Source organism: Falco naumanni, chromosome 3, assembly GCF_017639655.2.
Source record: "Falco naumanni isolate bFalNau1 chromosome 3, bFalNau1.pat, whole genome shotgun sequence".
Lineage (NCBI taxonomy): Eukaryota > Metazoa > Chordata > Aves > Falconiformes > Falconidae > Falco > Falco naumanni.
In genome coordinates this window covers 16,823,664-16,850,418 of record NC_054056.1, presented here as the reverse complement: position 1 = coordinate 16,850,418, position 26,755 = coordinate 16,823,664, and the positions used below count along the sequence as shown (strand labels likewise).

Genomic DNA, 26,755 nt, shown 5'->3' with positions numbered 1-26,755 from the left:
AGCAATTTATTGATCAAGTCCACAACATGTAGATATCAGGGGTTTTCCATTGTCCAGGTGAGAAAACTAAAGTCTAGGAGAGCGGCCGAGTTTCCCTGTCTCTCACAGTGGCTTTCTTGCAGACCCCAGGGGAGATTGTGCTTTCTGACCCCTGCAGCCCTGCTGCACGCCCAAGGAGACGCGGGTACGTGACCGTGCACAGCCCTTCCCAGCCACCTGCACCAGGCAGCCTTCCCCCTCCCAGATGGTGCTGTAACCCCTGTGTGTGTAAAAGCGTTCTCTGTAAAACACACTGCTACTGTTGGAAAACAGCAATGCCAAGGTAGGGGAAAAAAAAACAAACCCAAAAAACCACGTTGGAACTGACCTCATCTCAGCTCCAGAGATATTTTGGGACTTGCTCTATCTGTGCATGCAGGGAGGGGGGTGGCAGTGGGGGAAGCAGCCTCCAACCATGATTAAAATCTTGTTTTCTGAGAGATGTGCCGTTCTGACCCTGCAGTGAGCGATGAAAAAAGGCACTCAGAGCATACACAGCAGCACATGAGTCACTCCTAAAAAATCTTCGAATGAAAGAGATTGTCTGGGTAGCGCTGCGCTCCCACCGCCAGCACCCAGGGAAACCTCCGTGCTGTCGCCTCACTGGCACCCAGCCCTGGCTGTGCTGGTCCCAGTCCCCAGTGCTGGGTTTGGCTCAGTGGCTTTTGGATGGAATAGTGCCACTCATCTGAACACGGGTGATCAGGATCAGGGGCTGCTAAGGCACCTCTCCCAGGCCATGGAAACAGTAGTTTTCCATCCTCAAATTGCATCTATTTACAGAGAGAAGCACCAGAAAGCATAATACTCCTGCAGTAAAGCAAAAATTGTTTTCTTCAGCAAGAAGATATTACCATGTGTTTATGTAGCTTTCTTCCTTCCACAGCACACTTTGTGAAATCAGTCTGTTTGGTGGTTATAAAAACTGAGACAAATTCAGACCCTCAGAGACCTGCTGACTTTCTGCCTGCAGCGTGTGTCACCGTTTGATGGGAGCTCTCTGTTCCATTGTTTTCCTGGCTGCTGAATACCAAGGCTCAGTTGCTTGCTTCAAGGTTCTGCATAAACAATGATGTAGAAATTTCTTATTTTTTTTAAAGGAATTTTCTGTGGTTTAATATTTGAATTTTTACTAGGTTTTTTACGTTAGACAGTGCTCCTTGCTTTTGTAGCTTAGATTTCATCAGAACCTTGAAAAAGAATTATAACCTTATTATTGTTTCTTCTATAGCGGAAATATATTTCTTACATAAATCTTGATATATTTTATAGTTGAGGGACTAGTTTGTTATACTTGTATTTTGTATAGACCCCATCAGACTTGCAGAAATAACGGAATACGAATGGGCCTTGAGCATCAAAACGTTCCAACTCTATATACTTAGGCAACAGACCAAACGCAGCAGCAAGCTGTCCCACTGATTCCCAAAACGGATGACCTAAATGTAACTTGTAGAGCTAATCAAGTCACAGAAACCCTCCGACAGAAGAACCACCTTGGACTGAACACACGCTGTCTCTAACTGCACCTGTGCTGGCAGCACACATTGTTTCTATTGCATGTTATTTCTTTGACCCTGGTTTTCAAGGATAGTAAGGATCACACAGTCATTTTGTCTTTGTCACTTTGTACTGTAAGGAATTTTAAACCTATTGGTCAAGTTCTACAAAAGTTGGTTTTTAGCAGCCTCCTACGTTCCTGCAGGTTTCCTGTATATAGGTGGCTGTGTAGAAGAGGAGGAGGTGACGAAAGCCCGCTCCCCCTCCCCACCTCCTCCCACCCCAAGGAAAACCTCCAGCATTCTTCGAACGCTCAGCGCCAGAGATTCAAACAGAAAAAGGTGGCAAAATCCGTGTCAAGGTGCATTCAAACCAGCCCGTGTCAGGACCGCAAAACACAGGGCGAATGCAGAGTTTAGCCTTCTCTGGGAATTCTCTGGGGAACATCTCATTTTGCTGGACACGAAGGGAAATGGAGGCAGCCCATGGGGATGCCTTAGGTGAATGAAATGCCTCCTTTAACTCTGCCGCTGTCGGCCTCTCCCCTTCTCCAACAATTAGGCAATATTTCCTAGAGGGTGTAACATTTGCTGAACTTATTTGCAGTGTGGAGGGTTGCAACACCGCCGCTGCTCTCGGTGTGGCCAGGTAGATCAGGCTGGGCAGGTCGGCTGGGAGAGGTAATCCAGGAAGGTGCAAGGTAAGGCAAGGACAGGATCCTGACCGGCTCTGCCCGAGCGCTGGGGCTAATTAGAGGCATTGTGCATGAACAGGAAAATACAGAGAATGTTCTTGAAGGTCACTGTGACCGCCGGGGAGGAGTGCCAGAGCATTCACACTGCCCTGGCGTGTCCACACGGGAGGACGCAGGGCCAGCCCGGAGGGAGACTGACTCTAAGCCAGGTTCCACCCTCCATCAACTTTTCTCATCCCTTTTGGTCTGAGGGGGTGAGGGAGTTACCACAGAAGAAAACAGGGCTGTACGGCTGGATTCTCATTCTTCCTCCATTGTGGTTCGGATTGCGAGGAGCTGCCTGTGGTCCCTGGATGGGGATCTCATCCTCATGGAGCAGATTTCGGCATCTCAGGTGCTGCTGGCCGGTGTGGCAGCAGGTTTCTGGGCAGGCCAATAACTGAACTGTCGTGTTGGCAGCTGGAAGCCTGAAAGCCTGGCAGTAAATGCAAACCTTGCCGAGATCGATCTTCTGAAGTTAACCCTGAGCAATGACCTACTCTTTCTGCATATACAGCTGAACTCACAAAAAAACCCGAAGCACACGTTATTTTTTTGCTTTTGCATGTGAAGGACAGAAAAATCTATATATAGAGAGGAATTTAATGCTACATAAATAGGCCTTTCTATCTTTATATTTTGGACCGAGGCTCCATAAGTGTCAAAATCCTTTATTATAGCTAGTTTGGCAGCACTCAGCAGCTGCCTGCAAAAATCAAGGTCCCATTGTTTTAGCCACTTCTCACTGCACACGGGTAATTAATGGTCTAATAAAAACAACAATGTGAGGGAGGAGAGGCTCCTATAGAAATCGTGATTTGTCATAGCTGTAAAATGGTTCATTTCGTCATAAAACTGGCAACGGGTGCACTCCATTTGTTTTGAAGAAGCACCCACAAAAAATATGGAGTGGGTTTTTTTTTCACATTTATCTCAGCATTCTCAGACTCCTGGAAATACACGTAAAACCTTATGAGGTTTGGGGTGAAGAGGGGAATGCAGGACTCTCTCCTATCTTCTTCCCTTGCCTTCCTTTCCCTTTCCTTTACGCCCAGTTAATCCCTGGGTTATTGTAGGCTCAGCTCACCAGTAGCTGCAGCTTTGTGACACAGTAAAACTGCTCAAGGGAATCAGCAAGCAGTTGCAGGGAGTGTTCTAAGAGAAATCTCTGCATTTGGCAGTGAACTCACACTATCATTAGCTTACTCCTCTTTTTAAAATTATGTCTGAATTTATGTCTTCTGTATAAATCGGTGTCATTTTGTATCAGCATGAGCTGTGCTTTGACATTGTCACCACTGCCTTTTTTAATGGCTATCAGTGAGTTTGCAGGTGTGCTTTTGATCACATCTGGCATGCAGTTTTCATCAAAATATGATCATTCCTCCTCACCACACTTTGGCTCAGCTCTGAGCTCACAGCCCCGATTCTGTTTGGATGGAGCTGAACCAGGGAAGGCATTCGCCCTGTCCCACCAGGAACGGATGGCGCTGAAGGGCTGGTGCCCACAGTGCCCACGCTCTGGGATGGTGGGCTGCCTCTCCCTACAGAGCCGCTTCTATTGCACGGGTCTCTCTGCTGACAGACCTCACCTTTGCGCAGAGCAGTTTCCCTGGCTCACGCGGCTGCCGCAGCAGCTGCCTTTGGCCTCTGAGTTGCTTTTCAGAACTTTGCGGAAGGTATTGCCTCTGTTCACTGAAGAAACAGAAGGACTTAGGAGGATTTAGGATGCTAATTTTTCCCTGTTACTGGTTTTCATGATCTGATTTTGCAAAGGCAAATTTAACAGTGCACACTGCACTGAACCAGCTCCAGCGCTCAGCATTAACGAAGTCCAGCAGAGCACCGAGCTGTTCAAACTCTTCCTCAGAAAGGAAAACTACATTATAGACAAAGCATATATTTTCATGTCTTTAATCCGTTGTCCTATTGGTGATTGCACACTGGTGCGAATGCAGTTGGACTTTCTAGTTTGCTATTTGGAGCAGTGTAAGCAGCAAGGGCGTCTCAAGCAGAGGTGGAGCCTGACCTTTAGAACTTAAGGAAAGCCACAGGAGAGTGAGCAGAAAGGGTGCCAGCCAGCAGCCGCCCAGGGAGCTGAACTGGTTTCCCTGATTTTCTGTTACGCAATTCTACTCTGATACACACATGCCAGTTTGCTCAGCAGCCCTCTGGTAACGCTGCCATTGGACAGCTTTATCTAAAGGCACATACATTTGTGGAAATCCCTTCACATTCGTAGCATTAGAGCCTCTTGCATGATTACTGGCAGTAGCCAGGCAGCTGTTGGTGGGGGATCAGCTTGTGCCCACAGTGCTGAAGGATTCAAGAACAGAACCTTGGTATTACAAAGCAGAAGCAGGCTGGGTTCTGAGCTTCCAGTTGCTGTTGTGAATCCACCGTTCTTCAGGCAATTAAATAAGGTTATCTTTGCTCTTCCAGAGTGCAAACCTGCTCTACCACGGGATGGTTTGTTTCTTTAGAAGCTATCTGAGGTCTGACTGGAAGTCAAGTGCAAGTTGTCCAAACTGAAGGCAGGGCAGGGAGCGATTAAAGCTCTGCTAAAGTATTTAGAAACTGCTGAGCAAAGGGTAGAATTTCCATTACTTTTGGTTAACTTAAGATATGGTCTTAGCCCTGAAAGAAGGGACTAAAAGGCAAGAAATTGTGGTTGTACAGAAAGCCTTTCTAACCTCCATGAAAATACAGTACAGGGTGATTTATCAGTAAGGTGCTGAAGCCACTTTGTGTCATCTGATGACAGGAGTGCTGACCTGGTAAGCTAAACAGCTATTTGCATCTATATTATGATATTTGGAGTGAATGTTCCAGGCCCTCCCTCCAAACACAACTTGGAAAATCCCCAAAGCCTCCTCTCTGAGATCTCACCAGATCACTAAAACTGGGCAACCTGCTGCCATCAGATACACTTTGGTAAAAACACTGTTTTGTTGAGTTGTTGCAGGACACCTACCTCTCCAGACAAACAAGACAATGCCTAAAATGCTGTTCTTTAATATAAAAGGCTTTACATAAATTCTGGATACAGCAGCGCCATTTTTTTATATCACCAGCAATCACTGTATTAGTACCTGTTACTAAGAAGGTGCTACGGAGACACACGTCATTGAACAGACAGACATAAGGAGGAGGCATTTCACTTACTGCAGACTTTTCTTTCTACTGTTTTAAAATCCTTTTCTCTTGCCAGGAGAATGCATAAAATAAGTTCCATACAACTTGGTATTGGCACACACAAGCTGTGAGGCCAGCAGGTGCATTAGTTCCTCACAAGCAGTTATTTGCCCATTTCGAGTCCTTCAGCCTCACAGGGAAGTGATGTGTATGTGCTCGACAACACAAGGAGAGAAACTTCTGAGAAGCATTTATCCTAAAACGAAGCTACAGGAAGAAGCTGGGATAAGAAACAAGCAACTATTAGGATGCCAGCAGAACAGAAGAGCTGCTTTTGCCTGAGAGGAAGATTTCTGCTTTTGATGTTTGACACCACAGCAGGGACAACCGGAAGAGGAGCACAGAACTAAGCATCTTCTTCACATGTGTTTTCCAATTGCGTGCTTGAGCTTTGCTCTTTTCCTCATACGTGCACCTTGAGAAAGCACTGCAAGATTACTTCCTGCAACTGGCCTACGAAATGCAAACCCACCCGAACACCAAACACCACTTGCAATTCCTGTTCCCACTCCACGTGTTCCCTCTTCCCCTACAGCTCCACCCAGAGCAGCGCTGTGCTGGACTCATCACCTTCACTTCAGTCTGACAAATCCCCACTTTAAAAACTCTTGTCAGTTCTTTCCCTGTCAGGATGCCTCCCAGTCTGAGGGCGAGGGCGTTGGTAGGTGCATAGCTTCTTACTCCATAGCTCGTCAGGGGATCTTAAGAGCTTCATCTTAGGGTCTGGCAGAAGCCCTGGGCCAGGCTCTTTTGGGTGGCAGCTGCTGTGTGTGATGCCAGCGCCCACTCCTTACCTTCCACCGGCATCTGAAAGAAGCCTTTTCCTCTAATCTCCCTTGTGGCTTTGCCAAGCTGAGGTTTGGAGAAAGGCAAGTGCCCTGAGGTTCCACACCACCTGCCTTTCTCCAGACCTCAGATTTTTTTTGAGACAGCTTCTTTTTCTTTAACATGTACAGTCATGGGAAACTGCAGGGGTCTTTGGCCTCCGACTGGAAATAAAACTCCATTAGAACAAATAGAGCTGAACAGTCGGTCTTTGTACCACAAAATGAGAATTCCAGTCCCACCCAGGTGCAATTATGCAATTATCACTCAAACTTGCAGACAGGGGAACTGGCACTGCAATGCTTTGCAACACAGCCAGAGCCACAGGGAATCAGTGACACTGGCACGCTTGTCTACCTCCCCTGCCTACCCACTCCAACAAAACACTTTGGGGAGGACAGTTTTTAACAGGAAATGTGCTTTACATATATCTAACTGTAGATTCAGCAGCTCAATATTGTAACTCAGCTTATTGCATTGTATCTTCCTACATAAGAGTACTTACAGTAACTGGCACTTTTGCATTTGTCCTTCTTACGGACTTTAAACTACACAGTACCTATGCTCCATTTATTTGGCGTTCTTAGACTATATGTTACTTTTGCTTGTAAGTAAAAATAGCAAATATCTATTTTCCTCTCTAATTTCAGCTGACGTTTCAGTTGCCCTGTGCTTTCTAAGGTAAGCATCCTTCCTACAAAAATAGTTGCAGCCTTGACTCAGAACAAGTCCTTTTTTACAACTGGCTATTCCAAGCATGAAACTTGCTAAAAACATTCTGCCTACCCTATGTCCAACAATTATCTGGGATTACAGTTTCTGTCTCCAGACACAATATCTCAACTGTTTTTTTTCGTACCTATTGCAAAGATGAAAAATAGTCTGGGCTTTCAAGCTTCCTGAAAAGAAGCCTGTCTTATCCCAAGGCTGAACAACTGGAGCCCAAAGATGCCAAAGACAATGAATACCAGATATATTTGAAAAAAACTCCTCTTGGATGCTGCTCCACCATGAGCAGCAGACTTGGGGAAAAGCGCCCAGTTACTTACAGCAAATGACAGGGCAACCCAAGGCGTACACCGAGTGCTCTCAATGGGAAGGAAGCTGAAAGAGCACAAAGACTAGATACAAAAGCACCCAGATCCCCAGCACAGCCACCAGTAAGCTTATCACTAGAGACCACCTATAAGAAGCTGTAGATGGAAAGTAGAGCCTATGTATTCCCAGCAAAACAACCAAGTCAAAATAAAGATTCTGAAGAAATGAAAAAACCACAGAAGGTGGTGAAAAACGGCACCTACAATCAATAGAGCAAATGATAACAGAGAGACAAATAGATCATACAGACTTTCACAGGTCGCTCATGACTGGCAAAGTGGCTGACAATGATCTTTCCTTTTGCAGGCTGGGCTGAGATGGCGTTTGTGCCAGCCAACAGGACAAAGAACACCAAATCCATGAAGCACGGAAGAAACCAACAACAGGCTGGATCCTTATCGGCCAGCAGAGGTGGATCTTGTATCCTTGGTTTTAGTTATTAATCGTGCCGAGTCCTACGACCAGGTTCTAAATTGATGCCAGTATCAAGGGAGTTGTATCTTCTTACACTAGCCAAAGTGCTGGCCACGAACTTACGGCATAAATTATAGACATGTTGCATGTAACTTACACCATTTTCCTTTAAACCCTGTGAAAATACAAGCCCATGCCTTTGCTTCTAAAATAATGCAAGACAGAAATTGTCCATATTGGCTGACAAATATCTAGTGAAATTAGAATATGCTATACTAACATTTTAAGTGTTTTGCTAAAAACATGAAGAAAAATACAAGCTATCCATTAGCAAGCAGTTCTTTTGAAAAGAAACCATTACTTTTTTATGCAGAGCTAATGTGGCCAAAATGCCACAGATCTTTCAATGACTAAACCAACAGTATTATTTATCTGATGTATTCATTGTTGAACCCAGCTCTGTGCATTGGCAGTAAAAAAATAGATTCATTTATTTCAAATGAAAGTGTGTTTAATACAGAGGCAATATTTAGGGCAATGTTTGTCTTTAGAAAGATATCTACATCACTTAGCTTTCTTCAATGAAAATTTCAGCTAGACTTAAACTGGATTCTAGAGAAATCAGTCAGCTACAGTTCTGTTAAGCCTTGCTTTACATGGAAACATGGAAAAAGAAGATCCATCTTCTAAGGTCTGCTTTGTTTTTTTCTTTTGGTAGTAAGTGATACAAAGCAGACTGCATCTCCCTGCCGGTGTCTTTATCCCCGTGTGCACTGAAAGAAGAGCTGAGGTGAGACAGGGGCTGCTTATACAGACCCTACCAACACACAGGTACTGAAGAAACTAATGAACCGAATTCAAAATTGTCTCAAGCAATTTAATTTACTGGCAGTACCCAGCGTGAAGATGATCTCTGTGGGCTCTCTGGAAAGAAAGCATACTGTTTAATCTCATGCTGCTAGTTCATGTGCCAAGTTAGAAGACTGTTTCCCCAAGGGCTCTCCCCCCTCCCCACCACAAACACCTTTTGGGCAGAGAGAGGCTCTTGCACGGGACAATGTAGAACCCAGTTCAGATGCACAAACGCAGCCCCTGAAATATCCACTCCTCTCTGCTGATTAGGTGTGCAAGCCAAGCCGCTCTGCCTGCTCTTTCCTAAGAGCTCAAGTCCCAACAAGCATCTAATCCCACCTCTGATAAACAAGTGAAAAGGCCCTTGCCTGAAATTTATGCAATCAGGCAATGAGAATAACCCCCTGCATTCCTGTTTTTCCTTACCTTTTTTAATAATTAGCCATCCAAGGGTGCAAAACACACAAATAAATGAAGACTAAGGGGACTCATGCTTAAATAATACGTGTCAAAAGAGTCAATGAAATGAAGGTTCAGCTTGAATACTGGGAGATTCCATAATTAGACAGAAAAGATGGTAAAAGGCTCCCACCCCATGTGTCTCTGCATAAGGATTAGAGAGGGAGAGACAAGTGCGTGTTCAGACCGATGGAAGAATACCTTACCAGCACTTCAATCACTGCAGGAGATTTCATGTATCCGTGTCTCAGGATAAATGGGGCTGTTTAACATAGGTTATTTTCTTAGCAATCCAGGCAAGGAGAGAGATGATAAAAGAGCCAAAACTCTCGCAGGAGGTATGAATGAGCAATTAAATGTTAAAAATAGATAAATAAATATTTACATTCCCATATCAAAGAGTAACAAGAACAGCACTATAATACACCGTACTAAGGCAGATGAGAGAGATCAGCCTTCCTCGTGGAAGGTACCAGTAGCCGGAGGGGTGGTACAGCTTTGTGGTACAACCTTTTTGTAAAATGCATTGAGTCTGGGAAGCAGTTGAGCTGTACTCCTTTTCCACATGTCTTTTAATTTGCCTGACACTTATGCATAATGCATTGACCCCAGCTTTGAGCTACTTTCAAACAGTTTGTTCAAAAAATTTGACTGACACGCTAAGGACAGTCTCTTCTGGAGGAAATCAGGGTACGTTGCGAATTTGCCTGGTCTGGTGCTGCGATGGCAAAATGAAATTGTGCCCGAAGAGCCAGGCACTGCTGGCCACTGGAGAGTCCTCCTGTGCAGTTGCCCCACTGCCCCACAACCAGCAACCACAGCCTCGGCTCTGCAGCACCAGTAACAGGCAACTGGGAATTCACTGTGGAAAAAACTCATTTTGGCTGGTTACAAGACATCACCGAGGCAGTGTTCTCCATTGTGGACGTTGTGCCCTGGCTTGTTTGAACTGGTTGTTTAGTATGTTCTTTTGGTTTGTTTTGGTTTTAATTTAAGGAGGAAATTCAAGGCATGAGTCCAGGGATTAGCACTGATAATGCTGCAGTTTGTAACAATGCTACAGCTTTTGCTGTTAGAACCCTTTGGTGCCAAGTACTACATGAAGCAGAAATTTAAAGCAAGTCCCACCTCAAAGAATTTGCAACCTGCTCCTTTATTCCAAAGCAAACTGAGCCAGGTGTGGGCGCCTGCTGGGGAAGCCAGTAACTGTGGGCACACAGTTCACTGTGGACTGCACCTGTGCTCATAGGTGGGGTGCAATGAGGACATGAAACAAGTGCTTGTAAATTATGAGAGATAACAATGCCCAATACCTTTGCTCCACTTAAGTCAAAGCGGTTTTGTCATTGAGAGAGAAGGTTTTTCTCATGTGATCACAGGATGTACTACAACAAATAATGATAAAAGAACAGCCCAAGTAGATAACGCCAGTCTTGTCATGGCTTTACTGTTCCCAAAAGCTTTGTGCATAGCCAAGCTGAAGACATACCAGAGGCATCGTTTCTCAGCCCCAGAAGTATTAAGCCTTTGTATGTTTTCCATAGGTTTGGACTCAGTGATTTGGGTATCAATATCCCAAATGCTAGTGTGCAAACGCCAGACTCACAAATCCTATGAGTTACCAGCCAAGAAATCAGACCGCAAACAGAACTTTCTTGCTAAGACCAAGACAATGGGTGACAAATCCAGCAATGGTTTTGAGGGTGATGACATTACATCAGATATCACTTCTGAAACCACAGGGTTCATCCTTCTGAATTCCTTTACCAGCAACTATATTCAAAATAAAATTTTCCATTACTGGCCATTCTTTCATTCATACCCAAATGTGATTCAAGTTCCAAACTGATAATGTTCTTCACATCAGTTATGTGCTATAATGTCACTGGTCTGTTTTGAGAACATTTGAACAATGTGAAGATTGATCAGATAGAAATTGCTTATATATTGTATTTTTTTCCAACAGTACAGAGCGTATAACAGTCTAGTTGCAGTCTGAACAACTTTTGCTACTTTAGTTAAAACAAATACATTATAAAGCATGGTGTTGGATCTCTGTCAGGGTGAGATGGTACCCAAGTTGCTTCATCTGCTTTGAAGCATCGTTATGCTCTAGAACATGATTGTAGACTGCACCAGAGAATTGTTTGTGCTGCCTGAAAAACATCAGAGACATGAAATACAGACAGAGCATGGAGGTGCTGGTGAAAAGTCATGGACTCTCATTTTGCCTTACAAAAGAAAAGCTTTTGCTATGTGTTATACAGGGAAACCTCTTGGCAGAGGAAGGTCTAGAAATGATGTTTTCAGTTTAGATTATCATTCCTAGAAGGCCAAGAGTTAAAGTTCTTCACAACTGCTAAAGCTAGTTACAAGCCCTGACATTCTCCTCCACAAATAACCCAGCACTTACTGGTTAGGCAGATCTCATTAACTTTGTACTGAAAAACGTTATTATCCCTTACAGATTCACCACCTTTTGAGCCCTGGGGTCTAAGAATAAGTAACAGAACCCTTGCAAGCCTGCCGTGATTAGTTACCAATTTGAAGTAGAGTGTTTCCTATTGACACCATCACCACAGTTTACGTGTGCCGTTCCACTTTGCGGCTGCCTGCCAGGGGGACCTCACAGCTGTCACATCCTGGGCTTGTCAAAATTCCTGTAGGCTCTACCAGTTGAAAGGAAATCTGTTTCAACGTATGGTGTGTGGCTAACACTTTTTAGAAGGCTCTTCTTGCCCTTCCCCTTTTGCATTTCCATAGCTCTCCAGACCTTGCAGTCTTTCAGACTCTCCCACAGCCACCCCCAGCTTTCAGCTGAGCGGCGCAACGCTTTGTGCTCAGCCTAGGGCAGAGCTGAGACCCACCTAGGCAAGGGACCTGAGAGCCCTGTGGAGCAATAATTTCTGAAATGTTTTGAGACAATGCCTTAGTGATGGCTATAAAATCCATTGAGGTGGTCCTTTACCTTGTAGCATTTTCTTCTCTAACAGCTGTCTTTCTAGATGAGGATTTTGTGCAGAAGATCCCAGATCATCTGAAGTTTCTCAATTTCCAATTTTGCATCTGCTTCTACCAACACTGAAGTGAAGCTTGACAAAGCCAAGTCTAGTGAGACTAGAGCACAGGGTAAGGCATGCCCTCAAGAAAAACAGCCAGAAGAGATACCAAAAGCACCAGTGAAACCAGGACCATATTTTCATATGAGTGGATCTAACGGAGCCGAGCTGTAACTAGATCCTCTCAGCAGACTCCTATGAACAGTAGTACCACCATATATGAAGTCATGCGATGTTACCTGTTATCCATTGGCCTCAAATAATTTTCTTTTGATTTGCTGTCTTTTTGGAGTGGTACACCTGGGGAACCATTTAAAGATAAATGAAATAGAAGGTATCCACTGGAAGGCCACTAGTGGTAAAGTAGCTAACTACTATCTCTTCGCAAAGAAACAACATGCTTCTATTTGTTTAACGACAGGTTTTTTTGCTGGGGCTGTCCAGAAATTGCTTAGCTACACCATGTTGCAAATCTGCTAGCATCATCACTACAGCTAGGAACCATTGTTATTGATCAACATTCTGTTGTGGTAAATGTAAACCAAGAAAATAATAAGAAGAGATTTCTGCCCGAGAAAACTGTCGGATCAGAAGTTCCATTCATTCCTTCCTGAGTTCTTCCCAGCATATTGGCATTCTGCTCTAGATGTTGTCACCAGCAAGCACCACAGAAACTCTGCTGCAAACAGCACTTTCCTTGCTATGTTTCCATAGTTTTTTCTACAAACAGTTTTTCTATCGCTACTTGTCATCTCTCCCTAAACTCCTCAGCAGAGAGGCTCCTTATTAGGACTGGATGCTGAACATTTCTGTTCCATGGGTACCAGTTGCATCCTAATTGGAAAAACCCTGCTGAAATGGTACCAGTTCTCATTAGAGCTGCTGAATCACAATGTTCCTAGCATCCCCAGTTACTCCTCCATCCTCTCAAGTTCAGACCAGCAGGTACACTAACAGCCATTCTAACTACTGCTTCCCACCTTACCCCCCCACCCAGCGGCTTCTGGGCATGTTAGGTCACGCTCCCAGAGAAAATTGCGAGGATTTAGAGGGATATGAGCTAACTATGCATTTGTTAATAGAAGGGAGGCTACTTTTCTGTGTTGTTTTCCTTGTGCAGTGTGAGCACCTATTGCCAGAGCAGAGGATGGCAGCGTATCTATGACAACAGAAGAGAGGATTATGCACTGAAATGATGTGGAATCAAGTGCCGAGAGACCTATTACCGTTTCAAAGAAGGTAGAGGTGCCTGAGGGCTGTGAGTGGGAGAGGTCAGTGGGAAAAGCCTGAGAATGCTGGACTTGTGACTCCCAGGGCAGAGGAGGTCACCTGGGGGTAAGACAAACAGGTAACAGCTCCTTGGCAGACTTCAGAGGGGACACCAAAGCTGGACTGCCATGGTGATTAAAGGAAGGGATTTAGACAAGAAAACACTTTTGGAAGAAAAGATACCACTGAAATGAACTAAGTATAGTGAAATGAGCAGTACGGAGATTTTTAAACACAAATGGTCAGAATCATTTCTGAAAGGCACTCGTCCCTCTTTGGGTTTGAGCCCAGGCTGCAGTCAGACTGACACAGCACAGTGGCACAAGAACAGCACACAGCCTACGCTGGCACCTCTCAAGCATCAGTCCAGTCCTTGCGTACCTTCGCAGTGTCCCACGTGTAGAGATGCTCCCCACAGTGGAGGTGGGAGAGGAGAAAAAGGAGGAAGGTACACTAAGAAGTAAAGTAAGCTCAGATGGGTCACCCCACACATCCCAGCCCCAGCTCTATCTAGGGGGAACACAGGCACTAAAAGCCAAACTACTGCATTAGCAAGCAACCTTCTGAATCGCACTCCACCCTTCGTCTCATCAGTACATCCTGACCTCACCAGGTCCAGCCAGCTTTCCCACCAGAAAAGCATAAAATCAAGGACTCCCACAGGCAGCCTCTGGCTGGCACCCTCAGAGCCTAAGCACAGCCCCTGGGGCAATTATGTTCCTTCTGGGAGCTGGTCAAGACCTGTGCCCCGGCAAGCCTGAGCATCATGGCGCAGAGCTGTGGGCCTTCCTGCAGCAGGGGGAGAGTGTTGTCACCCCGCCACCACTCCACGTGCAGCAGCCACCTTTCCCCTCCTGCCAGCTCTGATGGCGATGCGGTGGCTGTTTGCCAGGCTGCACCATTACAGCAGTTTGCCTGGCACACGGCGATGCGGACAGGCTGTGTTCCAATGCAATTCCGCAGCTGGAATGGTGTGACAGCAGTGGCACCTTTGGAGCAAGCAGGGGATGCCTGTTTCATGAAGCGCCACCAGGTCGGTTTGTCCCGCTGTGAGGTTGGACAGGAACACGTTTACACAAGTGTTCTCACTGCTCCATGAAACTGTCACTACGGCCTTAAAGCAAATTGGTGAAAGTCAACAAAGTCAGCTTGACCCTCCAGATTCCACTGCACAGGACAGAGAGAGCAAAGCTCTTTTGTCCCCTCATACAGGTGAACAGCTTCTCTACCAGATTCCGAACAACAGAGTCCTCACCAGTCAGAAAGAGCAAGAGTGGATGATGAAAAAGATCAGTAGGAACCCTGATTCCAAGTAAGAACCTCTCACCTCTTTGAACCTTGACCAGAAACATGCCAACAGAAAGCGAGAGCACGTAAACAAAGGACCATTTCCTTCTGGAAGCATAACAGTACAGGACTCGAAGTGTATGGGGTTTCATTTCTTTCTTATCTTCTAGAAAAATCACTTCCCCCCCCCTCCAAAAAAAAAATAAAAGTACATGCATTATTAGAGACAGAATTTCCTCTTTGTCTATGTCTGGAGCTGTAGGAGTGTCAGGTCACCCAAAGACAACAGCCATAGTAATTCCCATGTTTTGGGTATATTGTCCTACTAGAAAGGCCACAACTTCTCATGCCATAGACACTGCAAATATAAGAGAAGCTTATTGTCATTTCTGCTTCTTTATTTTTGACCTACTAAAAAACCAAACAATAATCCTGTACCATGGTTACCTGCAGCCATCTCAACTAGTTTTCAAAAACCTGAGTATATGAAAAATGTCTGAAGGCTAACATATATTCTTGAAAGCTTATGGAATGAGGTAGCTCAGAAAAAACATACAATAAACACACAACTGTCCACAAGCAGGGGAAAAAGCCATTTCTTGCATTTCTACTTGCACCATCCACTCTGAAAGTAACCAAGGAATGAACGTGTTGGAATAGGGTTTTCAACTTGTATTTGATTCTCCCAAAGGTTACTGAAGATGAAAGAATTCTTCCCAGCAACTTTTTGCCTGGACTTAAAGGATGAGAAACATGCTTTTTTTGAGCTTCACAAAGGTGAATTGTCTTAATCATGGTGGCAATCAATTTAAATAGCTATGTGATCCTCTGAAGTGTTCATAAAAGTATACACAGTAATAATTGGTATCTATATGCACGTGTATCTACATACATGCACACACATTTAAGTGAGCGGTTTTCAGAGCCCACTGATGAGTGCATCAGTGTTTCATACGGCTTTGTTATAATAGACTCATTCTTTCTGCAGAAGAACAGATTTGGATCTGCCAACCGTGTTGCTCTAACTGAGGTCGAGGAATCTTCCTGCTGAGAACTGCAGCTGCTGTCAGCAGAGCATCCTTCAAGGATTCTTGCTTCAATCCTCTGCAGTGCTGAGGACTACCTACTCGATAGAAGGGTGCCATACAGGGTTCCCAGGGCAAGAATAATGCAAAGGTAGAGACCAAAGCCTGGGAATTCATGTGTGAGTGTTTAAGCAGACTGGCCTCAGAGAGCAGAATTGTTCCATAGGTGTTTAATGTGGTTACACAACATCTCATCAACCCATTAAATTTCATTTTGTGGGAGACAGTCTATTTCTCTGGTTGGTCTCTCTTACATCCACATTGTCATCAGAAAGATCCGAGTTTACCTTTGTCTGGCAACTTAAGAACGACTTCAAAAGGCCAGATGTTACAATTCTGTACGAGTTCTATATATAAAGCCTTGTGCAAAGTAATTTAAATTAGATATTATTCCAGTTTCTTATACAAAGCTAGCATTTTACCAATTGTACAGCTGCAACATCTGTTTCATGCCATCTAATAAAGCCTCCCAAATATCTTTTTAACTCTGCCTCAATGCTGCAGAAGTCTGGACCTCAATCAATAGGCAGTGGCTAGCAGTCACTAAAATTTGAGTTGGGGTGGTTTTATTTTTCATTCCTTGCATGAATAAAGGAACCGTATGTTCTTTGTAGAACATGCAGCCTCGCAGCCATTGCTAGAATATTTTCCAGAGAAGCAGAACAGCAGAAAAAGGAAGGGGAAAGTAAGGCAGCAGTCACAAGAACAGTGTCAGCTACTGAACGTTACTTGCTTACTGCTGCACATCACTTCCCTTTGCCTCAGCATCCCTCCCTCAGCTGAGGCACACATTATAATTAAATCACTTCAGTGCTTTGAGATGAGGGAATAAAACTTTCAGAGAGAAACACAAAAGAGATGTTTTCATTATTTACCCTGGGAGCTGCAGTTCCCAGATGCCTGTGGTGTGCACGGCTAGGCGTACAGGGCACTCCAAACATCATGGTGCCCATACGTGCATGATATTGCCTGGCACAGTCATGACATGCCAGCAACGACCGTGTGATACACTCATGACAGCGCTGTGGTGTCGGCATGGCAAAGGCATGTGATGGCTGCATGTCCTGGTAACATGGTGATAGCAGTTCCTCACACTGACCCTGTGCCACTTCCCTGGTGTTCTGCTGTCTTGACCTGGCACCTTCATCTTGCAAGAGAACACAGCGAATAGCAAGAGCCTTTCCAAGAGCTTCCCTCGCCAAAGCAAGCAACAGTCGCTCTTTACATTCATCCAAACATGTCTTTTCATAACAAAGGAACAGTTGGCCTCACTGAAAAGAGCAAGAGAGATTTGTAAAATGGTAAATGGGAATGATGATTTTACAGGCTTTCTGAAACAGGCTGGACTGCGTTTACGCAGCAGTAAATGTAAAGTCAGCACAGGGGGCAAAAAGGTGACTGCCTGACAAAAGCAGACCAAGGGCCCTACTCAGGCCAGTGTGGGGTCTTGGACATAGACAAGCAGCAGTACCAGGAGAAGAAGTGGTTGGACCCTATCTTATCAAGATCTCATCTTGATTTCTATTAGTGAAGAATGGCTTGCATGCTGAAGAATGAGGCTCCATATTCCTTTGAAAACTGTTGTTAGCACTGATTGCTTTAACAGCATATCCTTGTTATTTATATGGACATCCAGCAACCTTTGATGATAAAGAGAAACAGTTCCCAGACTACATCACTCTGGCAATAAAAGCAATGGTGCTGTATGAAGGGCTCTTTGTGTTCAGATGTAAACTTTGCATGTTTTCCAGTAAATATTAGTAAATCTTTAATTACCTCTTGCTCCTGAGACTCAGCACAGCTTCTATTCTTTTTGAAAGGAGCTGTTGGCATTTCTATCCTCTCCTATGAGCACCCTCTGCTGCCACTCGCCGAAGAGATTAGTTCTGTGGCATGAAATGGACCGGCTGTGGGGGTTTGTGCGAGCTTTGAATTGCCACATATTATGACTGCTTGTTGGTGATGCAGGTTAAAATACCACTCTCACAAGTATATTCACAAGCCTCTGTTCCTGGAAGGGAAGAAGTTTGATATCCAGTCTTACCTCCTCATTGCCTGCACAGCACCATACGTGTTACTTTTCACCCAGGGTTACATCAAGTTGACCTTCATCAAGTATGATGCTGCTTCTGATGGTCTGACTGTTCATCTGACCAACCAGGCAAACTACGGTCACTTCGCTCAGAAGAGGAGGAGGGTGTGTTGGCAGAGATGGGAAGCAAAAAGCATTTTTGAAAGGCTAGAAATAAATGCCTCATACATGCAAAATCCCTGCACCCAGGAAATGGATGTGGGCTTATGGTCAGGCACGGCAACCAGGCTCAACAGAAGCAATACCAGATCAGGTTCTGTTCTCTGTCATGGACCAGTTCTCTGCTTAACCTGAGAATTTCTCTCCCTGGACCTCTTCTTCCTGCCATTTTTCTGTCATGTATCTGTAGACAATAAGCTTCTTAGGGCAAGAAACCTTTGATGGCAACTACCTAGCACAAAGGAGCCTTAATCTTGGCTAAGGATTTTGCCAATCCTGTTGTGCTTAAATATAGTAATCATAATGGTGTAAGATATGGATGTATTCTTCAAGAGCCATCATTCTTAAACCTCCATCTTCGCTTGTCTTGCTTCTCAAATGAGAGCTGTAATAGAATGAGACTGTTCTGGCTTGTACCAGGATACATACGTATCTTGTCAGATGCAACAGAAGCTCAGATCTACCTGAGTTTTTACTTCAGATGAGGTGTTTCAGTGGTTAGAACTGGCCCTGATGAAAGAGAACAAACAGAATCAGAAGGAAGAAAACAGTTTCCTTTTAAAGCCCTTCTCCCAGTGTCATGCTGCATTCTGACAATGAGCAAAATACACATTACAAGCGGTACCAGCCAAGCCCACTTCAGTTGGAGTTTACGGTTCGTGGAGAAGTGCAGTTCAGGACAGCAGATTATAGCTGCTTCCTGCAATATCTGCTATTATCAGTATGTGACTTGTTTTCCTGGAATAGTTTGTTTGCTCAGCTAGAGAGCTATCCACATGGGAATTCAGGTGCTCCGGTAGGATCCCATGGCACAGGTGATATTAAACAAAGGACAGGTGTTTATGAGCAAAACACAAATTACCTGGGTTCCTGCTGGGAGGAGGGAAACAAAATTTGCAGGAACAACTGGTAAACGGCCAGACCTTCAAATTACAGTTGATTCTGCTCTCATTCCCTCCCTACCCTTTCACCCCACCTGGAAATAGCCATTTTCCTACTATATTTCCAAAAGACAAGAGGCGGCAGAGACAGTGTCACTAACCAGCAGCTTTGCACCCTCACAGCAGGTGTCCCACAGAGGGAGGTGCAGCCGAGCCGTTTCACAGGGAGTGGGGACTTGCCTTTGAGTGAACAACGTAAACACCCCATTAAACACCAGCTGACACAGATGAGACAGTGGAAGAGAGAAGCCCTCTCCTTGGTTTCCTCTGGGGATACATCCATACATCTCTCCCAGGTAGACTCTCCTCTAAGAGGGTACTAGGCAGATGGACACTGGAATTGGATGCGCTCCGAAAAATACCATGACTCGGACTCGAAAGCCCCTCTCCCTCTCTGCCAGCCACTGGTCCAGACATAGCACACATACACGCACACGCACCCACACTGTTTGACAGAGCCCTTGGGTAACTGGCTTCGCTGCGTCCACGTGGCTCGGGCACATCTCTGCCCCGGCAGTATTGTACAGCGGGAGTCTGACATTTGCTCAGGTTTAGCTCACTGCTGAGGGACTCTATTCCCTCCACATCTGTAACTTAATCCTGGGGTTCTTCCCAATTCCAGATGCATGGAACAACTCAGGGCAGCGGGATGTCTGCCATGCAAGTCACTTCCAGAAATGCAATCCTCCCTTTGCTCTGCTTTCCCATCTCTCAGTACAAGCAGAAGAAGAAACTGCTGCACAGCCAGGTGAGACAGTTTGGCAGACGGAGCACTTCAACAGCTACGCTAATGAGAAGTTCAGAAAAACCAACGGCCTCCCCAAAGACTGGGTTTTCACTGTCTTTACTGTAAGTGCAAGCAAGTGTATGGTGTCCTAGTCTGCCTAATTAGGGTGACAGGAGTTGGGAGAAAACCCGTCAGTTCACTGGAGCCCTCAAGGAAACACATGCACTGAGCGAGAAGGTATTGACGGTCCCATGGTAACCATTTATCTGCAAAATGCAACACTCTTCTGAGTCTAGAGAGGAGCTCTGCTGGAGGCTTGGGAAGGAAAAATGTCCCTAAGCCAAGAGGACACCTATGACTTACAGTGACTTCTACACTTTGGCATTCACAAAGATCAGTTACCCCCATCCCCTGTCTTCCAGTTCTGAAAAGGATGCAGCAGATCATGTTGTGGTGCTTCTTGGCAGCCAAGCACAAACTCAAGTGCAAACTGGGCTACTTCGATCTCACCAGCTGTGACATTTTAATTGATGAAAACTTTAAGGTATGAATACAATATTGTCAAATACTAAATGTGATACGGGCCAGATGTCTAATGGCAGCAGTACAGCACGGTTGACATGGGCTCTGGTGCTAGGAATTAAACAGAGCATTCAGTCAGCCAGCTAGGAAGTACAGGATTCATTTTTTTTCTCCAGTTCCATTGTCCAGCACCAAGACACGGTACCTATGCTGCCTGCACATTTACTGCACAGAGAAACCCTGCATTAACAGCTCAGGATGGGAAGAAAAGTACTTACTGCAGGTGAAACTGTTCTGTGCAGAATTTGCACAGGGAAGCAGAGTTCATAGTGGAACATATGGGAATTTTAATGCCCATTCAGTTTTTTCTCTCTCCAGAAACCAAACACACCAGATGATCAGCCCACATAAATCAGTGTGTAATGCTTCTAACATCACATGAAGTATACTGATTTACACCAGCTGAGTATCCATCGAAGGCTACAAAGAACTCGCCCTCACCATACTGAAGAATCAGTCATTATCGGCTGAGATGTCAGTACCAACAACTCCATGTTCACTGTAGGTTCACCATATAGCAATAGGTCAACCCACTGAGTCTATAAAATCTGCTAGAATTACAACTCAGACTTGTAAAGAGTGAATGAAACACAGACAAGAAAAGCCAGAAGAAAGGGAAATGTTAAATACAGTGATTGAGGTGCTTTCAGTACAGCACAGTCCTTCAAAACCACCTGGCCTAAACATAACAGAAAGCCATCTGGCAGATTCTGCTGTTGCTAAAGCAGAAAGGAACTCAAACATACTCCAGCAAAGGGCAGCGGGAACAGCAGACCCTATGAAAGAAGGGAATAAATGTATGCAGCAGTGGGTAAGGCACGCGAACAATAGGCTCCTTTGTACAGGGAGTCAATGGCAAGGGAGAGTAAATGGCAAAGACACAGAAACTGGTGCCTCTCAGATTTCAGTGGGGATTGTCTTCTGCAACGCTGGCATGCAAAGCCCCGGCTGTGTAAACTTTAAGTAGAATAGAAGATCTAGTATCACTCTATTGTGGCAATTCGTACTTGGCTAGTTAAAAACTTCAGCATTTTTAAAGACCATTACCTCCCCAAGTATTTTACATATGGAGAGATAAACAAAATCTGTTTCTTGAAAAGTATTATCTGTAAGAATGATGATGATTTCTGGACACTTAGTGGTGACAGAGTCAGCTGGAACCTGGAACTTCGCTTTGAGAGAGAGTAATGTAGATCTCTAGGCATTTATTTGGCATAGGTTTGTCTATCTTTTCTTGCCCCTGCTGGGGAGCAGAAAGCCTACGGTTTTATTGGTGTGGTGCTGTCTCACGAGGCAGCTGTGCGCTCCCTGCAGATCAACAGCTGGGCACAGGACCAGCAGCTTCAGCCCACAGTTAACACCGCTTGCTGCCGCAAACTCCCAGCTCGCTGTGGGCTGACCTTGACTTGGTGGCCTGACACCCTGTGCTTTCCACCTGTAACACACAACAGCCCGATTTCTCCCTGTCATCCTGTTTCACGGCACATGTAGAATCTGCTTTATGCTGATTTAACATGGCCTTATACGTTCAGTCCTAGAGCTCATCATGCCTTTCCCTCTTCCTTATTTGTCTGAGATGTAAATGCCCCCAGCATCATTCCTAATAATCCCTGAAAGGATGCTCCCTGCAGAATCCTGATTCAGTCTTTGGAAGGTGTTTTGCCTGCCTCGGAGTTCTTAGAAGAAGCACGGAGTATGAAAGCAGGGCCTGCTGAGAAGCTTTCTGTAGAGCTTTGCATATTCATGTGTAAGCTGAGAAAAGAGTGAAGTGCTTTAAGAGGAAAGGGAGCAAAACTGATGGATGTGGTTTTGCTGTTGTTGGCTTTTTTCCTACTATTTTCTCAAGCTTCCTTGTGCTGCCCTGTAAATGCCTAAGTCACTACACAGCTTTGGACAGTGTCATTTAAATCCTCAAGGAACCTGTTTTCCAAAAGCATTGCATCAGCCATGCAAAAGGGCTTCTCTCCAGAGGTATGCTGGGAAGACAGATGTGTAAATTTTTTATCAGCCATAAAAGGTTCAGCTATCTATCAGTAGAGAACAGACTGAACGTAGATAAGCCATTTGCCCTTTTGCGATAGATGTACACAAATGAAGATAACGCTCAAATCCCTAGTTAAAGCGGGAATGGTTCCTTTGATTTGAGTGACATAGCTTTTCATTCACCCCAGGAGTATGAGGTATATCTACATGGATGCTGTAGACTTGGTTGTGCCCACCCCAGGTCACGACGATAAAAAAAGACTGAAAAAATTTGTTAAGACTGTGGAAAACAGAACACCACTGCCTTAGCCTGAGGTCTCCACTATCGCTAAGCAGGTCCCTTTCTGGGTTGGCAACATCTGAGTAGCCCTTCCAGTGCCTGGTTTGTGACTGTGCACGTGGCTTCTGCTGTGTCCACACAGGATACAGAACAAGTTATTTTATTCCTATTTCTGACTGGTGTTTCAGTGCTGCTTAAAGCTTCAGCCAGAGGTCAGGCTCCCTGGACACCTGCCGCTACACAAATGCAGAACAGACAGCCCTGCTGCGGGTGGCTTTGGGCTGTGAAGCATGTTACAGTCATCCTCCCTAAGAACAAGTTCTGATGTAGAGAGATGCAGACATTCCCATGCAGTCTCGGCTATCAAGTCACTTGGAGCCTCTGGGAGCATGGACTGATGCCCTCGCCCTCCCTGAGACCACAGCAGGACGTTCAGCTTCTACCTGGTGAGCTCTAGCAAAGACCCACACAATTAAATTAACGAAGTGTTTTTCTGGCTCAGTCATGTGTTTCCTGCACGCCAAGTAGCCTTACCTCTGCCATATGGGCAGGGAGAGGACCGACCTCTGAGACGGGTCTTATGTTGTCTGCTTGTCCCCATGTCACCACGTGACAGAGCCTAGTCTCATTGCCCAGTGCTCCTTTGAAAGGCCAAACTCCTGCTGTAAGGATGGTTCTACAGCAATAAGACTACAACAGTAATCAAACCACATGAAAATCAGAAGTATTCAGCAGATGCTAACACTGCATCTAGCACTATACAAAGCTCAAGACATGAGACCTCAGATCCTGGTGTGATGCAGGATCTGACTGCAGTTGGCATGTTGTTCAAGAACCCATGGACAAATCCTACTATTTGAAGTTTTTAAGCCTACCTGTGATGTCTTGACAGAGCAAGTTTAGGATGTGACAGTTGTACATGTCCATGTACATGTACAGGATGGAGTTGTACTGCCAGGCTGCAGGGAGCCTCTTCATCCCCGAGAAACATCCAGAACAGCCCTTCTGACCAAAGCCACAGGGTACTTGTTTTCTCATCACTTCAAAAGCCTAAAGAAAAAGGACAGTCCATGGTTAGGAGGTCAAGGACAGACATTCTGGGGTTTTGTTTCCTTTCTTTATCATATGTTTGCTAGGAAAGTTTGAGCAAGGCACCTGTATGCCAAATGCAAGGAGAAGCACAGGGATTCCATTCTACATGAAATGGGATATTCACAGAGATATGGTGAATCCTGGCCTTATCCTCTCTGCCCTTCCTGAAATAGAACAAAGGGCATGTACTAACTCACCCTGGTTTTGAGAGGTTAAGTGCATTTAAAAACTGAGACATCCAGACAGTACAATAATGGGGAATGTGGAAGGTGAACAGCATGACAGGTATCACAGAGAACTTTCTTCCTCCTGTTTGTCAGCTTTATATGTTTTGAAGGAGAAAACCCCAAAACCTAATCAAGGCAATTAAAAAAGTTCATTGATTTTGTCTGCCAGCACAAAATCTTCTGAACTTTTAAGAGGGAAAAAGAACACTTACTGAGAAGGAATGAGTTTGCCAAGAAAAATGCACGTAACTTAGGTGCCCTCTGTTGGCATCTGCAAAGCAGGGTTTTTTGAGAAGCTGTTCCAGTTCTCCGGAGGAGAAAAAAAAAAAAAAAAAAAAAAAAAAAAAAGAGAGAGAGAGAAGACATTTTACTGCCCTCACTATTTGTTCAAGAAAGTTTTTCAAAGAAGTGAAAAATACTTTTGTGTTTTATTCTCGGCAAAATAAAGGGCCAAAGTGAAGGCTATCATGTTGCCAAAATCTAGCAAACACTTAAGACTTCATTTTGCAGGTACTTGCAAGCAAACCCATTGCTGTTTCATGAAATAATTAATTTTAAAAATCAATTAAAAGAGAGTAGAATTCTCCTGGGGCTCTTATATTACTAAATATTCTTCCTTACAAAACACTGAATAGTTCCTACATGTCTTATATACAGGATGCAGCACATATGGTAGAGGCAGGAAGCAAACAGAAGAGTTTCTCTCACTATAGGGAAAAGAAATAGTAAACAGAATTGTACACAAGCCAGTTGTTTGGTTTCACACAGATGTTTTTAACTGGACCATCACATTCTGTGGATTGTAGCTTCAAATGCTGGCGTTTCAGAGGGAAATGGAGATGAGTCCAGTATGGGTATATAAAATCAGTATCTTACATGGCTCCTACCTGAAACTAAAGCTTACCCAGGAAACCAAGGCCAAGGGTGCACTGAAAACTCAGTACCAAGTTTACTTAGTTTTGATCCCATGTCTACCTCAAATCAAAATGATTCCTAGATTCCCTATAACTTTATTTCATGGTATCAAAAAAACTCAACTAGAAGCTTTAATGGAAACTGGTATGTTAAGAAACACAGTGCCTTCACACACCTATAGAGGAAGAGTTAATCTAAAAAGCATCGGCTAGAGACCCAAAATAATGTGTAGTGTTGTTTTCAAGTAAGTAAATGTATCCAAAAAGGGATTTTGTTTTAAACCATCCAGTCCTTATGAAAATTTTATCCTGCCTGCATTCTGTGTTATGGAATTCTGCTGGGATTTATTAGTACTTCCACCTCTCAAGGTGTTCACTAAGTCAGTAAAAGGGCATTGCTCTGACTCTGAGGCGATCCAGCCTAGTTTTCTAATGGGCATTCACTTTTCCTAGGTCTGGCTTCTGCAGATCAATGCAAATCCAGCATTGCCTATCAATGCAAAGCCTTGAGAGATGTCAGCCCAGCTGTAGTCTTCGAGAGCCTTGGTAAGTGGACAAGTCACAGGGTGGCCAGCAACAGCTGATCATGTCACTCCACTGGCTGCCAGATGGAACACTCCTGTTTATATCAGCTGTAGGTCCAAAAGGATCTTTGAATAAAGATCTCTCACTGCTGAGTTTATAGGAACTTAGAAGGCACTGACAATTCTAATCGACGTAGACCTAAAAAAGCTACGGTCTTTTTAGCCATGCACCCATTAGAAAGAAATAAGTGGTTAAATTTTTTTCATTTATAATTACTTTTAAGAATATATTTATGTACAAAAGGCTAAATGTTAAGGCACGTCCCTATAAAGTGCACCTGCACGTTTTTCTCCTGCCTGTTGTTCCTCCTGCCAGGTTAAGTTGGTTTGTACAATGTGCCTTACACAGCCTTGTAATTCAGGCGGTGCTTGAATGCCAGCGTACTCCACTGCACTTCACCAACAGAGCTGGCAACTGCTAGGTGGACTATATAAAGACTGAAAAAATCCTTACACCATCTGATAAACATCAGCTAGAGCTGCTCTTGCCTGAAGGACCGCCATCTGTTTCACCCCCGATTTTCTGTGAGATCACTGTATGTGTAAGGAGTAGCAAAGGGAGAGCCTATGGCTACTCAATGAAGGGTGTGAACGATTACCTGCTCATGGTTACTGTCATAGAGCCACTTTCCTCCCTGTGTGTATGTGTATTTATTTGGGGGTGTATTCCTATCCTGTATTGCACTGTAAGCAGTTTTGCAGTATTTTCCCTACCAATTTCCTAAAATGTTTCCAGTGGAGCTGAAGCTGCTGAAGTGAATGCAAGTGTGGTGTTTGGGTTTTGGTTTTTTTGTTGGTGTTTGTTGTTTTTTTTTTTAAATTGTCTTATAGTAATAGTCCACCGAGGCCCCAGATCACAGGTTGGAAACCACCTCCCCTCATCCTTCCCTCGCACACAGCTGCTTTGCGCACACACGTTGCAGCTTGGGTGTATTTTAGTGCCAGAGTGTTCCCACCACCTCCTAACTGCATCTTCTTTCCCAGATTTGGTTCTTGTGGTTTTCGACAAGCGCCCCGTAGGTCAGAGTATTTTACCTTCAGAGGCATTTGGCCATTTTGTGCTCCTCTGTCATGAGGATACTGCAGGGCTTGGCCAGAAACAACCCCCAAAGCTCAGAACTGGCCCGTGTACAGGCTGAAATACGCAGCCACAAACCAGAGGTGCTGGCCACTCGGGCCAGAGCCCTGCCAAAGTGCTGGAGAGCTCTTCCAAGAAACCTAGTAGCTCTAGAAAAAAGGTTGCTGTTGCCCAGAAAGAATTGTCAACAAACTGTCCCAACTATGCCACACGTGCAGCTCTTCAACCAGCATGAAAAACAGCCCTGAACCATTACAGAGCAAGAGGGTTTTCACAAGTTC

At 44.7% G+C, this 26,755-nt stretch overlaps 1 protein-coding gene across 1 annotated transcript in view; it reads left to right on the top strand.

The window, feature by feature from the left end:
* Positions 1-26,535, top strand: part of TTLL10 (tubulin tyrosine ligase like 10) — a 46,029-nt gene extending 19,494 nt beyond the window's left edge. Inside the window, 16 exon segments of the mRNA XM_040585697.1 lie at positions 4,781-4,863; positions 6,098-6,128; positions 7,697-7,801; positions 10,660-10,818; positions 12,203-12,344; positions 13,295-13,413; positions 14,656-14,755; positions 15,422-15,507; positions 15,719-15,839; positions 17,784-17,976; positions 19,723-19,753; positions 19,756-19,860; positions 20,157-20,278; positions 25,266-25,299; positions 25,302-25,358; positions 26,381-26,535. Of these exon segments, the coding sequence (XP_040441631.1) occupies positions 4,781-4,863; positions 6,098-6,128; positions 7,697-7,801; positions 10,660-10,818; positions 12,203-12,344; positions 13,295-13,413; positions 14,656-14,755; positions 15,422-15,507; positions 15,719-15,839; positions 17,784-17,976; positions 19,723-19,753; positions 19,756-19,860; positions 20,157-20,278; positions 25,266-25,299; positions 25,302-25,358; positions 26,381-26,535 (1,643 nt within the window).
* The last annotated feature ends 220 nt before the right edge of the window (positions 26,536-26,755 follow it).